Here is a 17,755-nt window from a genome sequence, read left to right on the forward strand (position 1 = left end):
ACCCTGATGTCAGGGGAAACCGTCCACATTGATAGCAATTATGTAAACACATACATGCTCTCCATCTTAGCACTGCTGTCAGAGCTGGCTCACATTCTTTATCACAACCCTTGCTAATTATTCTACTACTGTCTGTTTACCTGTCCCCTACCTCCTAGTTTGTGAGCTCCTCAAGGACAGAGACTATCTTTCATCCCATGGCCCCATTCCCATCTCATTGCCTGCCCTTCAGTGCATACTACAGAATGATCAAAAACTGAAAAAAGTGCAAAACAAAAGCTGCTTATCTTTGGCATGGTGGCAGAAGAATAAATTTAGTAATTTGTGTACATGGTTCCCAATGACAACTAGTTACCATGCCTAGCATTAGAAAGTACCTCTATGGATAACCTAGAATTTGGAGGATACTGTGCTCCAAACCTTTAATCCTGGCAATTCCTTAGTCCAGCAGAGTCCTGACCCTAGGCAGGGTTACTATACAGAGCATGTATTACAGGGGTACATTTTGGAAATCTGTATCCCAAGGCTTTTACTTTTACGGCCCTGAAGTAAAAGGTCTCTTCAGATATCCACTGGAGCAGAATCCTGTTGTCCAGAAAGTTCTTGCTTCACCGTGAATACATAAAAAGACTATCTCTTACCCTCTGGAGACGTTCCCACCTAGGATCCCTAATCAAGAGTTACATTAAAAGGTAGAGAAGTGAAACCAACACCAAACACAAAAAACTATCTATACTAGATGTGATCAGAATCTGTGTGGGTGAGTTACATGTGTGACATTCCTTAAAATGCTAAGAGGGCAAGAACCATGAACTATGTTCTAAAGTACATAGCTCCATTGTGGAGCTTGGAAGGCATGGGCAAAGTAAGAATGCATCTATTTAGTATTTATCAAGCAGGCATTTGGAAGCCACACTAACAGACCCCAGTCAGACACGTTATTTCCTTCAGCTTATAGATGAGGAATCTTGGTCCTCGTAAACGTCAGCTGGGCGAGGACAGAGAATTGGACTCAGCCTGCAAAGCCCCCCCTTGCCTGTCAGGTACTAGCCACATTCACAGACATCCTATCAGCTAACCCTCACACCCACCTGCAGGGCAGTTTTATCCTCCCCATTTTAAAGTGGCAGACAGGAAGGTTCTGAAAAACCATGGGCTTTTTTCATAGCATCTATCACCTAACTGAGCACACACTGTAGGACCAAGTCAAAATGTTTCTCGCTATGGGGCTATTTAGCATCACAGAGCGGGAAGGACAAAGATTCTAAGGCCAGATATGGAGGTGGAATCCTCTTGGCAGGCGGGCCACTGGGCACACTCACATGCAGTCCCCATTTCTTAAACACCCTATTCCCTCACCCAAAGTCAGTCTTGCCAAAGACCCTTTAAGAGTTCAAGACTTTGTGTGTTCAGGAATGGATTATATTCAGAATTCCTGGACCACTTCACAGGAATGAGGAAAAAAATAACCACAACTTCCCCTGCACTTAGCTCCTCCCCCAAAGAACTGTTGAACCTCATCTGGAAACAGCTGGGAGACAGCAGTTTAACAGGAAACCAAACCAAGAAAAAAAAAAAAAAAAAAAGCACAGAGTGTACCAGGGAGAGTTAGGCAGCCAGAACCAAGAGGCCAGGGGACAGACAGGAAGCTGAGGTTACAAAGAGCCTAGGCCAGAAACAGTCACGCAGAGGAGGAGCCCCTACTGGCTTTCCTCTAGGCCCAAGGAGAAGGAGAAAACCTGGAAAACAGTGGTGAAAGCTCGAACCCCAGAGAAAGGGCAGTCTGAGATCAAGTCTGCTTCCCTCCCTGCCCCCACCTCAACCCCCCTTCTCTGAAAGCCAGTGAGTGGTCATGGTAGGACAGCTGAGGTCAGAAACTCACTTCTGTTCTCCTGCTGCTCTGTGCCAGAGGCTACAGCCCAGACAACTGGTTTTGAGTCATTCCTCCGTCAATCTGTACCACACTGCCAACTAAATTTGGGGCCAGGCAAATCAGCTTCACACGGAGAGACAAAGAGTATCTTCATGAGAATTACTAGGCAGATACCCACTGGGGTGACCTGCAGTGGCAGGCCTTGCCCATAGGGAACTGCAGAAAAGCAAAAGAGCCAGTGGGGCCTGGAGGTCTTGAAGAGCAAGGTAGGGGTGCATTTTGCAATCAAGAAACTTAATTGAGCAATGGCCAGCTGCCAAGATATTTTTGAAAGAAGTGGGGAAAAAATGCCATTACTAAAATTCTTTGGTGTTATTTAATAATAAGCCTTTAGGTTATCCAAACTGAGGGCAAAGGGAAGCCTGGTTTATTTTTCCTTTAGCAGAACTTAGGTGAGAGCTTTCTACTCATGCCTCCTGCTACTTAATCATCCCTTCTCTCCCAGTACATGAAGAAGTTTATATTAAAAGAAAGAAAAGGATTAAGTCCTCTTAATAAAACACATTCCTGTCCTTCACCTATAATTTTGTTGGAAAAGGCTCTTGTGGCACATGCTACAATCTAGGTGGGTTTGATTCCAATAAAGTGCTCAAAATTCAAGACCGAGTAAGCAGGGCTAAAAGAGGGCCAAAGCCTGTAATCTCAATACCATTAAAAGAAAACAAAAACAAAAAACCCAGAACATCTTCACAGGCTCAGTGCCAGCTCAAACTGGCAAGACCAGAGAATCGGAGCAGAGCCTAACCAATGTGCCATGCAAGGGGGATGGGAGGAGAGCTCTGGGTAATACTCTGCAGCCATGTGGCAAACAAACCACCAGGGAAACCTTCAAGAGAGGAAATGGGGTGGGGGTGGGAGGGTTCGTTTCAGGAACATAACAAAGGAACAAGTTGACTAATCATTTATTCCAAAGAGGGAAAATGCCACCCTGAGCCATGTTTTAACTTGAGGTAAATGTGTAATGTTTTAACTTGGATATATCTGGGTTTAAAGGCTCTCCAAAAAGGGGGGGGGAGGGGATGTACCTATTTTTCTTTACACTATTTCTGCATTCTCCCAGGAAACTTTCCCTGTGCTGCCTGCAGAGAAGACCTAAGACAGCGCAAGCCAGTTCAGTTACTAAAGAACAGCCCCCACTCAGCAGAGATCCTATTGTGAGCTTTGTGCAGGACTGGACTGTTCTACACTGCAGCTAGCCCAAAGAAGTTCTGTTGCTCAGGCAGAAGTCACCTGGCACATACCCCTAACATAACATAACCCCTAACCCACGGAAGGAGAGGGTGGAAAGACATTTTAACTCACGAGGGCCAGGCATATCTGTGACTTAGATAAATAGAGATTTCTGCCGAGAGCCGGGTCCACATGTCAGAATGGTGTCTGGGATGCCTGCCCTCCATAATGCCATCTCCATATAATGTTTCAGGGCTGACCAGAGAACCTTCCAACTTGCCAGGAGGGCAGACCTCCAACAGCTGTGGTTCCCAAATTCTACCTAGGAGGCACCTAGGGTGGCTGCTAAGGTGGGAGAGGGTCTTCAAAGTGGATGTGAGGAGACCCAGTCTCCCACTAAAGGGACAATAAGAAAAGGAGCAAACATTTATGGAGTATCTAACTGTGTCAAGTCCTGGAATAAGCAATACCTCTCTCGTTCCATCCCCAAAATAGCCAATGGAGGCTGATACTACTGTCACCCCCCCTTCACAAAGGAGGAAACAGGCTCCGATATTTGACACAACTATGAAATACTGGAACCAGCACGTAAGCCACCCTTGGACAGGTGCTCTTAACCACTACTCGATATTGCCGGGAACACACAAGGCGTCTGGGGGAAGGCGTGGAGAGTCGAATAACCCAAGGGGCGGCCTGTATTTACACCTCTTTCGTGTTCCAAATCGTTGGCCTCAGGACCTTAGAGGGGAGGGCCTGGATGGAGAACGTGAAGCCGGAAGAACCCAAACACTGCTAGCAGGGGAAGAGCCCGGGACACCGACCCCTCTTGGCTTCCACCGAGGATCCCAGACCCAGAAACTCTCCCAAAGGGGCAAGAACCAATGGGAATGCGTGCGTCCCGGGGGTCCTCCCGCGGTCGAGCCCTCCGCGCTGCTTTTGACAGAGTAGGAAGCTCCGCTCGAGAGGTGGGGCCGGCCCGGTCGCCGGGTCCCTACCTGTAGGCCAGGGTCATGCACTCGAAGAGTTTGGTGAGCGAGGCGTCGATGGACAGGTGGCAAGAGCTGGTCTTGCCGAAGCTGTAGGTCTGGCACGTCTGCTTGTTGACCGTGTCGAAATCGTAGCCCTTCTTGGGCGGGTGCTCGCGGTGCGGCGACGACACCATGAAGTGGCCGCTGTGGATGATCTGCTGGCGGCGCGGAGGCTCCTCGCGGCCCGGCCCGGCCCTAGGCGGCGGCGGCGCGGCGCTCGCGTGGGCCCGGGCCGGCGCGGCCGAAGCGCAGGCGGGCGGCGGGGACGGTTCATCGGTGTCCGAGTCGTCGTCGTCCTCAGGCACCTGAGGTTTGAGCAGCATCGGGCGGCCCCGACTGCGGGGCCGGCGCGGGGAGCACATGAAGACGTCGGCGGCCATGGGGGGTGCGGGCCGGGAGCATCCCCCGGGGCTCCGGGCTACGCGGACGAGCGACGCTGACTGGCCGCCGGCCCGGCCCGGCCCGCGCGCGGACTGTCCGCGAGCGCGCCGCGGGTCGGGAGGGGGAGGGCGCGGGCCGACGGGGCCGCCTCGGCGCCGGCCCCGGTGTGACGTCACCGGCGCGTCTCGGCCAATCGGCGGGCCGCGTCGGCCTCTTAAAGGCGCAGAGGAGCCTTTCCGAAACTAGGCGGACAAAAAAAGCGGGAGGGGGGCGGGGAGGAAAGTCGCCGGAGGCCACGCCTTAAGGCCCCGCCCCTCGCCGCCCCCAGTGCTCGGGGCTGCGGGGGATGCTGCGGGACGCGGGGGCCAGGTGGTGCCGCTCGCGGGTGTCGTGGCCTTGGGGAGGCGTCGGCCCAGCGGCGCCGTGCGGACTCCGCCCCGCGCTCCACGTGGTGGGTGGAGGTGGGGCTCCTTCTCCCTCCCAGGCCCTGCTTTCTCTGGCTGAGCCCGGAACCGCGTCCTAACAGCTGGTCCCTGGTGTTGCTGAGCACAGTGGTGAGGATCTCCATTTTCTTGATGAGAAGACTGAGTCTCTGAATACCAAAGGGATTTTTCTAGTGTGGAAACAAGATTGAGAACACTGCTCTCTCACTGAGACCTCACATCCGCGGAGGTGGAAACTGGCTCTGCCAAGTTAAGGCACTTTCCAAGGGAAAAGGAAGCCACCAGCTCCTCTAACTACAACTCCAAATATTGTCCTTATTGCTAAGATCTTAAATTTGGAGGGTGAACCAGCCCCCAAGCAATTCTGAAAGAGGAAATTCTGAACCATAATTTTCTTCTCTTTCAAATAGGAAGCAGCTCTATGTCTCAGAGAGTTGGGACAGTTAAAAATGATTATAAATTGCTTAGCACAAGGCAGCCTGGGTGGCTCAGTGGTTTAGCGCCACCGTTAGTCCAGGGCGTGGTCTTGGAGACCCCGGATCGGTCCCGCATCGGGCTCCCTGCGAGGAGCCTGCTTCTCCCTCTGCCTGTGTCTCTGCCTCTCTCTCTATTTCTCATGAATAAGTAAAATCTTTTTTAAAAATTGCTTAGCACAGTGCGTAGCACGGAATGAGCGCTAAAGGAATGTTCTGCAGACTGAAGCAATGGAACCAACCAGACCAGAGGTACCTAGGAATTGCCAATACTTAAGCACTTTAGACCTACCAATTTCATATGATTCAACCTCATAGTCGACACTTCTAGAAGAAAGCTGTCAAGGTTTCAGGGGCTCAATGCCAGCAGGGGGTGGGGGCCATGATGGAAGACAGGGAGTGACATGATGCAAGACAGGGAGCGACAGGGTATCAAGAGGGGAAAAGAGGACCCAGGCCAAGAGCACCCACTCTGGTCCCTTGAGAGTCCTCCACAGCCTTTTCTGTGTTCTGCTATGAAGCCAGTTTCACTTCCAGATTTGGGTCAGCGCTGACCACCCTGCCCCAACCTCCTCCTGACAAGTGCCTCTGGAAAGGCAGGATACTCAGGGAGAAAGTGACAAAGGGCTCTTACCAAAGTGGCTGTGCATCCTCCCTGGATGTCTCCAAGGAGAGTTAAGCCAAAGGGACTGGCAGCTTCAGATGTGAGTTTGAGGTCTTCCCCCTTGCCCAGAGCAGTGCTTCCAATGCTGGACATTGCAAATGTCTTAAAGACCACCCTTTGATTTGCCTTTCTTTATCTAAAGACATTTCTTCTTGGGAAACTCTTAAATACCCAGCTGCATTTGATGCAACCATTTCACTTTAGAATTTGATCCTAGAATTGTAGCATCACTTTTATAAAGAGTAAACATTAGAAACAACATAATGTCTAACAAGAGGGAATTCACTGAATATATTCTGGCCCCAAATGGAATGAAACACTACATTTGCGGGGGGGGGGGGGGGGGCGGCAGAGAGAGGTGGAGAGAGAATCTCAAGCAAATTCCCTGCTGAGGGCAGAGCTCAATCTCACAACCCTGAGATCATGACCTGAGCTGAATGAAATCAAGAGTCTGTTGCTCAACTGACTGAGCCACTGAGGAGCCCCTTAAACACTACATATTAAATGAAGCAATATTATTGACATGGAAAGATGCCCATGATATATTGTTGAGTGGAATACCAACTTTTAAAAAGTACTCAGTAGTTTGATATCAATTTCAAACAAATACTAACGAAGTCATATATTTATGTGTGTGTGTTAGAAAGTGCACCATAATGTTTGCACCAGTTATCTCTGGGTGGAGTTATTATTTTCTTCCTTATGCTTATCTATACTTCCTAATTTCCAAAAGAAACAATTATTACTTGTATACCTTTTATTTAAGTGTATTCTTTATTTCTCTTTGGTCTCTTAGCACAGAAGACATCCTTGTGGGAGGACGTATACTTTATTTTTTTTTATTTAAAAAAGTAGGTATCAGGCAGCCCGGGTGGCTCAGCAGTTTAGCGCCGCCTTCCGCCCAGGGCCTGATCCTGGAGACCTGGGATCCAGTCCCATGTCAGGCTCCCTGCATGGAGCCTCCTTCTCCCTCTGCCTGTGTCTCTGCCTCTCTGTCTCTCTGTCTCTTTCTCTCTCTCTCTCTGTGTCTCAAATAAATAAATAAATAACAAATCTTTTAAAAAAATAATAAAAAAGAAAAAGAAAAAAAGCAAATATCAGTTCCATGGGAGGACAGAACACCTAAAGGCTGATGTTACCAACTGGCAACCCATGGGCCATATGCAGTGCACAGACATACTTTGTTTAATCCACACACAGATTCTTAAAGAGTAAATTAGAGAAAAAAACAAGACTGAAGGAAAGCACAGTTTAAAATGCAGGAAGCAAAAAAAAAATAAAAATAAAAAAATAAAATGCAGGAAGCAGAGAACTACCAATAATGAGATCTGGAGGGTGCAAAAAGCAATCAGTGGCTAGAGGGAGAAGGTCTTGGGGTTTGGGGGTGAGGCGTTTACCAGGATTTGTGGAAACGATTGAAGAGAACCTAGGCTGAGGGGCCATAGCTTCCTTCTTGCAGAGTAGGAAACAGCAACATCCATGTGTACAGAGGGACATGCAGGGCAGTGCTCTGGGAGAGCTAACGACTCCCACGAAGGAGAGGGAACTCCTACACCCAGCAAACCACAAGATCATAGAAACTCATAGGACAGCCATCTCCTCTTGAAAAAAATTTAGCAGCACTCCATTATAATCAAATCGTGCAAATAGGAATTCCTAAATACAGAGTGTTACAGACCAGCAAAAGTCAGTCAGCAAGCAGTTAAGGAAAGCCAGCCGTTGGGAAGAAAGCTACCGGCTTACACGTTAACAGAACAAACAGAAGACTTTTTTAAAAAGATTTATTTATTTATTTATGATAGACATAGAGAGAGAGAGAGAAAGAGGCAGAGACACAGGAGGAGGGAGAAACAGGCTCCATGCACCGGGAGCCCAACGTGGGACTCGATCCCGGGACTCCAGGATCGCGCCTTGGGCCAAAGGCAGGCGCTAAACCGCTGCGCCACCCAGGGATCCCCCAAGCAGAAGACTTTTAAAATAATCAATAGCTTAGAAAAAGTGTGGAAGATTCTGCACCCATCAAGCAAAGATCCATTTTAGCTTCTTTGCTAAAAGAAGCAAATAGAAGTCTTGAAAAATAAATATGAATATTTGATTTTGAAAAGCTGAGTTGATAGCAAAATGAATATGGCTGGACAACACAGTAGTAAGCTAAAAGATTAAACAGAATTTCTCCTAGAAATTCTAAAAGGGCAAAGAGAAGGTAAATGACGTGGAGTATACATTCAAAAGTTCCAGCACCTGCTTAGTAGTTCCAGAAAGAAAGAATAAAGTGAAAGAGAGGAAAATAGAGGATATAATTAAAACAGCAATAAAAGAAAAATTTCCAGGACTTAAAAAACACAAACCTTCCGTATGGATCAATATAGGTTGATTGTGCTGTGATTACAAACCACACCCAAATCTCAAAGGCTTAAAACCACAACGGTGTATTTTCTGGCTCAAGCGACCTCTCTATTGGCTACGTGTCCATCACAGGTCGGCAGCGGGCTCTGCTGGCTGCGGTCACTCTAAAACTCAGGCTGAGAGCAGCCACCATCTGGAGTGTTGCCCATCGCTGTGGCAGGAAAAAAAGAGAAAACTCAGTGGGTCTCACACTAACAGTCAAATGGTCAAGCCCAGAAGTGATAAGTAGTCAGAACTCATTGCCTAGAGCTAGTCACATGGTCTCACCCAAACACGAAGGAGCAGGAAGTACAGTCCGATCATATGACTGGAACTATTTAGTGAATAGTGCTGATGAGTAATGATCAATTATACCTCTGGTTTCCATTAATGCAATACCATGGATAACTCTCAAAAACATTATGCTAGGTAAAAGCCCATATATTGTTTGATTCCATTTATATGACATTGGTAAAAGGCAAAATGATAGGGACAGAAAAACCAGATCAGTGGTTGCCAGGAGCTTGTGGGGAGGAAACAAACTGCAAAAAGGAAAAGGAGAACTATTTGTGGTGATGAAAACACTCTCTCTTGATTATGGTGGTGCTTATATGACGGTGTAAGTTTCTCAAAAGTCATAGAAATGTATGCCTGAAAAGAGTGAATTTTTCTGTATGCAATTTTACCTCAATAAATCTTGGAGGGGAAAAGGTTAAATGACAGGGCTCCTGGGTGGCTCAGTCAGTTAAGCATCTGCCTTCCGCCTCAGGTCATGATTCCAGGGTCCTGGTATGGAGCCCCATGTTGAGCTCCCTGCTCAGCAGGGAGTCTACTTCTCCCTTTCCCTCTACTCCTCCCCTGCTTGTGCTCTCTCTGTCTCTCCCTCTCAAATAAATAAATAAAATTTTTAAGAAAAAAAAGTTTAAATGGTATTTTCATCCATAGGCCATGTTTGAAAGAATTACTAGAGGTTATTCTTCAGCAAAACAAAAATTAAATTCAAGTAAATAAAAGTGCACAAGAAACAGTGTAGAGCAAAAAAATAAAATAAAACTTAAACTTGAATTTTAAAAATTATGATTTAAAAAGATTTTTATAAAAATCAAATATAAAAAAATAAAATACAGAATTTTTAAAAGTAGACCATTTTAGAAGAACATATAATTAAAAATAACATGGGCAGCCTGGGTGGCTCAGCAGTTTAGCTCTGCCTTCAGCCCAGGGCGTGATCCTGGGGTCCCGGGATGGAGTCCCATATCAGGTTCCCTGCATGGAGCCTGCTTCTCCCTCTGCCTCTGTCTCTACCTCTCTGTCTCTCTGTTTCTCATGAATAAATAAATAAAATCTTTAAAAAAAATAAAAATAACAATCCCCTATCTGACCCCCGTACATCCACGCCATGCCCCTTCCTAACTCAGTGATACCCACTTCCTCCCAGAGGTAATCCCTTTCAAATTTTTGTTATTACTTCTAGTACTTATCTCCAAATTAAAAAACAAAACAAAACCTCTTTCAATGGGGTGCCTGGGTGGCTCAGCAGTTGAGTGTCTGCCTTCAGCTCAGGGTGGGATCCCAGAGTTCCAGGATCGAGTCCCACATCGGGCTTCCTGCAGGGAGCCTGCTTCTCCCTCTGCCTATGTCTCTGCCTCTCTCTCTGTCTCTCATGAATAAATAAATAAAATCTTTAAAAAAAAATCCTCTCTCGCTATATATATATTCTAAAGTAATCAATTTCAGACATTATTTATTGATTTATTGTGTAAAATGATTTTATTTTGTTATAGACCTCTTTCCGCTTCCATTTTACTAATAAGTTATATTTTGTTAAATTCATATTCAATGTTTTTATTACTTTGGTCACAAAATTATTTTTATTATTTTATTTTTTAGAGGGAGAGAGAGAGAAAGTGTGCATGCATGCACAAGTGGGGGAGAGGGGCAAGAGGAGAGGGAGAGAGAATCTTAAGCAGGCTCCACACCGAGTGCAGAGGCTTGATCTGATGACACTGAGATCATGATCTGATCCAAAATCAGGAGTTAGAGTCTTAACCAACTGAGCCACCCAGGCACCTCTGGCCACAGAATTATTGTGCATTATAATTTCTTTTCCTTGTTCCCCTGAACAAAAAAATCATTCAAATTTTTTGCTTTTCCTGGAGTTAACAATTATCTCACTTTTTTTCTCCATTTGCTTAGCTTTCTTTGAACCTATGGTTTAAGTCTTCCTGTACCATCTAATAGTTTTGTTAAATAACTCTCAATACAATTTTGACAGAGTCAACCCTGTCAGATCCTATCAGTCTCAGTTTTTCCCACTGAAGTCCTTTGTCCTAACAATCTGGATTGATTGTTGTCCAGCTTATTACATAGCTATTGTCCTGATATCTCCCTTTATCATCCTGGAAATTTACTTTATTGATCTTGTGCCAAATATGTTATTTCCTAAGTTCTGTATATTGCTTTGCATCCCCTTTCATTGGTTTTTACAATTGCGTGTCAGACCCCAGAACCTAAAATGGTGAGACAGATCAAGAGTGAGTATGCTTTTCAGGAAGACTTGAATAGTCTTATTAGAGATAAACTTGTAGCAGTTGACTACTCGTTCACATGTTATGAGCCTTGCAAAATGATCAAGCCTTTCTTCATTCTTTCTCTGAAAAGTGTTCCAATATGAGGTTCCTTGAAGCAGAGGTGAACAACTGTCAGGAAGTTGCTTCAGAGTGTGAAGTCAAATGATGCCAACCTTTCAGGTTTTTGTTTGTTTGTTTGTTTTAAAGATTTTATTTATTCATTCATGAGAGACACAGAGGAGGGAGAGGCAGAGACACAGGCAGAGGGAGAAGCAGGCTCCATGCAGGGAGCCCGACGTGGGACTCAATCCCGGGACTCCAGGATCATGCCCTGGGCCAAAGGCAGGTGCCAAACTGCTGAGCCACCCAGGGATTCCCTCAGTTTTTTTTTAAATGGGACTAAAGGTGGGTAAATCTTCTGGAGCTAACAAGAGAAATCTTGAAGAACAAATTAATCTAGTCATGTTTGCTGAAGCATAGCCAGTCATTGCCTATTTAAAACTTATAATTTTGGGGAGGGGATATCTGGGTGGCTCAGTCGGTTGGGTGTCTGCCTTCAGCTCAAATCATAATCCCAGGGTCCTGGGATGGAGCCCCATGTTGGGCTCCTTGCTCGAAGGGGAATCTGCTTTTCCCTCTGCCCCCACCTTCTGCTATTGCTCTGTAATGGATTATTTTCTCCCTTTCATTTTTTCTGTTCTCTCTTTCTGGAACTTCTATTAGATATTGGACCTCTCTAATTTTATTATATTTTCAGATTTTTGTCTCTCTGACCTACTTTTAGAGGAATTTTACCAAAATTCTAACTTATTACCATTAAATTTTTTTCTTAGAGGCCTTATTTTTGGAGTGTTATTTCTTGATAGAGCATTCAGTTCCTATTTCATGGGTGCAATCTCATCTCATGTCTCCAGGAATATTACTTTGAGTTTATTTGAAATTATCTCTTACTCCCTGAGTTGTTTCTTTTTCTTTCTTTTTTCCATTAGTTTGTTTTGAACTCTCTCTTCATTCAGGAAGCTTTCCTCAAAAGCCTGGATGGCCATTAAAATGATCGCTAGGATCAGCATGCATGGCTGAAGGAACTTGAATCATCAACCGGTGAGTCAGTGGCTGGCCAGGGAGCTTTTTAAGTTAGATACTCCCAAATGTCAGAATCTGGAGGTCTTTGCTCTGAATGGTTAAGATTGAATAGATGAGCTCCAGTTGCCTTCTGGGAAAGGATAAACCTGGCTACTGAATCTCTAGAACAAAGCCAGGGAAGAGGGCCGTGGTCTTGCTGTTCATCTGTCCACTGTCACCAAACTCTCTTCCTACAGCTCTTGGCAGCTCACTCCCTGTACCCACCCATGCTACTGTCCGTGAGTCTGGAGGCTCTCTGATATGATTTCTCCAGATGCTAAACCTCCTGTCTCCAGAGGAAGGGAGAGAGGCTGCTTAGCTCAGACTGAGCAGGATGGGGGTGGCAGGCTGGAGGTCTGTTCCTTATACAGACTTTCAACCAAGCCCCATTTTAGTTCCCTGCTTCCTGCAGTAGTGGATGCATCCAATTCCTGAGACTTTCTAGGATAGCAGGAGAGGACTGACTTGCTTCTCACTACATTCTACTTCTGTAGCACTTGGGTTTGATCTTTCTCCACCTTGTGGAGTTCATTTCCATTCCTTATCCTCCTTTCCCCTTTGTATGCTGCAGTTTGGGACTACAGATGTTGCCTTATTTCACTGAATATACATTTGCCACTTCTGCTTCTTGTTTTCTTGTACATTGGGGGTGATTTTGGAGGAAAAGAAAGGGATGAACATGCCATTATTTTACAATAATAAAAACATATCCAAACAGTTTTTTTTTTAATTTGGCTTATTTGCTAATGTTTTAAAAAATCATGACATTTCAGGGCACCTGGGTAGCTCAGTGGTTGAGCATCTGCCTTTGGCTCGGAGGGTCATGATCCCAGGGTCCTGGGATTGAGTCCCTCATCGGGCTCCCTGAGGGGAGCCCTCTTCTTCCCCTGCCTATGTCTCTACTTCTCTCTCTGCCTCTGCCTCTCATGAATAAATAAAATCTTAAAAAAAAAAAACCCATGACATATCATATAAGAATTCATATTAGAATTTTCTTGAATTATCAGAAGGTCTGACGACACCAGGCTCATATCATTTCCACCTGGTAGGAGCTGGAATTCAGAAGCAACTGTCCCCTTAGACACAGCATAGATGCTCCCATTTTCCACAGTCCCCACCACTCCCTATTTGCTCAGTGTGCTTGCGCTTATTTATCTTACCTGCCTGGCTTCTGTAGGCATTTGAGTTTGTATTTCCTGCCAAGTCTCTTTATTAGCTGTGTGCCCCTCAGGGGAACAGGTTAATGGAAACTCTTCCTACTATGGCTGTGGGAAGGAGAAGACACCACAAAAGAGGGGAGGGATGCAGGAGGAAGAGCATGCTAGGGGTCAGACCAAGGTGGAGAGGAAATTGAAGGTGAGAGAGCTCTGGGGACAAAACTTTCACAATTTAGTATAATTAATGCCTGCTTTATAGGGTTGTTGTGAGGACTGAGTGAATCAACATGTACGAAGTACTTCAAACAGTACTGCCTGGCACCTAGTATATGGTGCTGTGTATATGGGCTTATTATTATTTTTGTTTGATTTGGTTGGGGCATAATTTACATACAGGAAACTGTCTTTAGTGTACAGTTCCATGAATTTTGATAAACATATACAGTTGTGTAATCACCACTGCAATCAAGATATAGAATATTTCCAGTACCCCACCCCCCCCGCCACACACACACACACAGAGGCTTCCCTCATAACCCTTTCTCCCACCCTGGCCCCTGGCAACCTCAGATCTGCTTCTTGTACCTACTCATTTGCTCTTTCCAGGATGCCTTACAAATAGAATCTTTCAGTACATAGCCTTGAGTCTGGCTTCTTTCATTTAGCATAATGCATCTGAGATTCTTTCCTATTCTTTAGTGTCTCTGTAGTTCATTACTATTTATTTATTTATTTATTTATTTATTTATTTATTTATTTATTTTTAAAAAGATTTTATTTATTTATGAGAAATACACAGAGAGAGGCAGAGACACAGGCAGAGGGAGAAGCAGGCTCCCTGCAGGGAGCCCAATGTGGGACTCGATCCCGAGACTACAGGGTCACACCCTGAGCCGAAAGCAAGACTCTCAACAACTGAGCCACCCAGGCATCCCTCTTTTTTTTTTTTTTTTTTTAAGATTTTATTTATTTATTTGAGAGAGAGAGAGCCAGGAAGAGAAACAGAGAGAGCGGGATCCCTGGGTGGCGCAGCGGTTTGGCGCCTGCCTTTGGCCCAGAGCGCGATCCTGGAGACCCGGGATCGAATCCCACATCGGGCTCCCTGCATGGAGCCTGCTTCTCCCTCTGCCTATGTCTCTGCCTCTCTCTCTCTCTGTGTGACTATCATGAATAAATAAATAAAATCTTAAAAAAAAAAAAAAAAAAAAAAAAAAACAGAGAGAGCATGAGAAGGGGGAGGGTCAGAGAGAGAAGCAGACTGCCCGCTAAGCAGGGAGCCCAATGCCGGGCTTGATTCTGGGGTTCTGGGACCGTGACCAAAACTGAAAGCAAAAATGCTTAATTGACTGGGCAACCCCGGTGCCCCTGTTTACTTCTTTAAAAAAAAAAAAAAAAAAAAAAAAAGATTCAGGGCAGCCCCGGTGGCCCAGCAGTTTGGCGCCGCCTTCAGCCCAGGGCGTGATCCTGGAATCCTGGGATCAAGTCCCACCCCGGGCTCCCTGCATGGAGCCTGCTTCTCCCTCTGCCTCCCTCTCTCTGTGTGTCTGTCATAAATAAATAAATAAATTTTTTAAAAAAATTTATTTATTTATTTTAGAGAGAGAGAGAATCCTCAAGCAGACTCTCCACTGAGTGCAGAGCCTGACATGGGGCTCAATCCCAGGACCCTGAGATCATGACCTGAGCCAAAAATCAAGAATGACCCACTTAACCGGCTGAGCCACTCAGGCACCTTTTTTCCTATTTATTTCTGAGTAGGATTTCATTTTGTGCGTGTACTATAGTTTGTTGATCCACTCAGCAATTAAAGGCCGTTTTAGTTGTCTCCAGCTTGAGGTAATTATATAAATAAGGCCACTATAAACAGTTACATGCAAGCTTTTGGACATTTTAATTTCTCTTGGATAAATATATGTAGAGGCGGATCCCTGGGTGGCTCAGCAGTTTGGTGCTTGCCTTCGGCCCAGGGTGTGATCCTGGAGTCCCGGGATCCAGTCCCACATCGGGCTCCATGTATGGAGCCTGCTTCTCCTCTGCCTGTGTCTCTGCCAGTCTCTCTTTCTCTCTCTATCTCTATCTTTCTCTGTCTCTCATGAATAAATAAATAAAATCTTTATATATATATATATATATATATATATATATATATATATATATATACACACACACACATATATATGTAGAAGTGAGATTTCTGGGTTGTATGGTAAGTTGATGTTTAACTTTATAAGAATCTACCTATTTGCCAAACGGCTGCACCATTTTATCTCCCACCAGCAGTGTAGGAGGAATCTGGTTGCCCTGCATTCTCGCTGGCACTTGGGATGATCTATCTTTTCAGCTATTCCAGTGGGAGTGTACTGGCATCTCACTGTGCTTTGAACTTGCATTTCCCTAATAACTAATGATGCTCAGCATCTTTCATGTGCTCATTTGTTTCCCATATATTTTCTTTGATGAAATGTCTATGTCAATATTTTGCTAGTTTTTTTGTTTTTGTTTTTGTTTTGCAGGGGTGTTTGCTTTCTTATTATTGACTCTTGAGAGTTCTTTATATATTCCAGATACAAGTCCTTTATCAGATACGTGTTTAGCCAAGATTGTCTGCCAGTCTGTGTTTTGTCTTTTCATCTCATAACGGTGTCTTTAGCAGAGTAAAAGTTTTTAATTTTGATGAAGTCCAATTCTATTAACTTTTTCTTTCATAGTTAGTGCTTTGATGTCATTTTTAAAAAAGCTCTGCCTAGCCCCAGTCACAAAGATTTTCTCCAATGTTTTCTCCTAGAATTTTTAGAGTTACATTTTGGTCTATGATCCATTTTAAGTGAATTTTGCTATAAGGTACAAGGGATGGACTGAGGTTCCCTCCTTTTGCATGTGGATGTCCAATTGTTCCAGCATTAACTGTTAACTCTTTGCAGTGAGTATTAACACTATCAGAATCCCCAGTGTTCTGGGGGCTGGCAGTCAGCAAGAGGGTATCCTGGCCCCATGTGTCCCTCAAATCTAACAGCTGGGGCCTGTTGCAGTTCTTTGCTGGCAGAGGAATTGGTTTCAGGTCGCTTTACCTCCTCTCTCTTCCTGAAATCTCTTGCATAAAACAAACCATGAAAGGGCAGGGGTGGCTTAGTGGTCTGGCAACGTCCCTTTGAAAATAAACAAGTGCAGAAACTGAAAGCCAACGGCCATCTCTGGGGACTACTTGGAGAAACAGTTTGGGGCCAGTGCATCCGCTGCGCGTGGCTCTCCTGCCCCCACCGGCGGCAGGTCGGATACGGCAAAGCCAAACAGGATCTTGATTGCTTCAGATGTCAACTCTGGCCAGGGAGACCACCCCCACCTCCAGGCCTTTGCAGAGAGGCTACGCTGGTGGGGTGTCTAATCGTGGGGGAAGCTGGAAGAGGTCCAGGCTAAATAGCCTCCAAGTGTTTGCACAACTGGCCTCCTGCATCTACAAATGGTGACTTCTGTTTTATAGATAGGGAAACTAAGGCAGGGGGAGCTGTGTGTGTGTACATGAAGAAATAAATGAGTATGAGTTTAGGATTTGGGGGGGGCAGCTTATTGAGGTATAACATACATCCCATAAAATTCACCCACTTGAAGCATACAACTCAATGAGCTTTAAAGAAATTCACACAGCTGTGTGATCCTGCCCACAATCCAGTGTGAGAATATTTCCATCACCTCTTGTCCTTTTGCAGCCCATCCTTATTGCTCCCAGCCACTGGCAACCCAGGCTTTACCTTCAGCAGCCACAGTTTTGCTTTTCCTAGAAATTTCATGCAAATGGAGTCAAAGGGTGTAGTCACAGTGGGATTTCAAGCCAGAATCTGACAAGGAAGCCAGAGAGCCAGGACCGCAAGCATACTTTTACCATTACCAGACTTTCCCCACCTGCTTGTATCTCCGAATCTGCAGATTTTTCAAATGAGGCTACACATTGGTCTCCCTCTCAGGGTTGAGGCCAGGGTGAAATGAGATAATGGAGGCCCAATATCTTGCATATTCATAATACTCCATGGAAACTGGGAACAGACCAAATGGCCAGCAACAGGAGAATGGGTAAGTATCTTGTTGTCTCTTCGTCCTGTGGAATATTCCCTAGCAAGAAGAATGGACTCCATTGACGGGTAACCATATCGATAAAGCTCACAAACATCATGTTGAGTAAAAGAAGCTACATACAAAAGAGCATATACTGTGATTCCATGAATGGGAAGTTCAAAACCAGGTAAAACACACCTGAGCAAAGAGAAGTTGGCAGAGTAATTGCCCTTTGGGGGTAGTGACTGGAAAGGATAGGAGGGGGCTGGCTATGCAGGTGTATTCAGTATGTGCAGGTTCAGTGGACTACACTCTTACATGTTGATAAACAATTCAGAAAGGTCTTGCACGGTGCCTGGCACATAGTAGTAAATTTTTATTC

General features: G+C 45.3%; 1 protein-coding gene across 6 annotated transcripts in view; it reads right to left on the bottom strand.

Moving 5' to 3' along the window:
* Window positions 1-4,587, bottom strand: part of MLXIP (MLX interacting protein) — a 63,502-nt gene extending 58,915 nt beyond the window's left edge. For 2 of the 6 annotated variants that reach the window (XM_038574951.1, XM_038574952.1), the window contains exon 1: window positions 4,099-4,586. In XM_038574951.1, the coding sequence (XP_038430879.1) occupies window positions 4,099-4,511 (413 nt within the window). In that variant the 5' untranslated portion in view covers window positions 4,512-4,586. Of the gene's footprint in view, window positions 1-4,098 lie in introns of all 6 variants that reach the window. The other 4 variants (XM_038574950.1, XM_038574953.1, XM_038574954.1 and 1 more) reach the window with 4 other exon arrangements.
* Window positions 4,588-17,755: the final 13,168 nt, after the last annotated feature.

This window comes from Canis lupus, chromosome 26 (genome assembly GCF_011100685.1).
Source record: "Canis lupus familiaris isolate Mischka breed German Shepherd chromosome 26, alternate assembly UU_Cfam_GSD_1.0, whole genome shotgun sequence".
NCBI classification, from domain to species: Eukaryota; Metazoa; Chordata; class Mammalia; order Carnivora; family Canidae; genus Canis; species Canis lupus.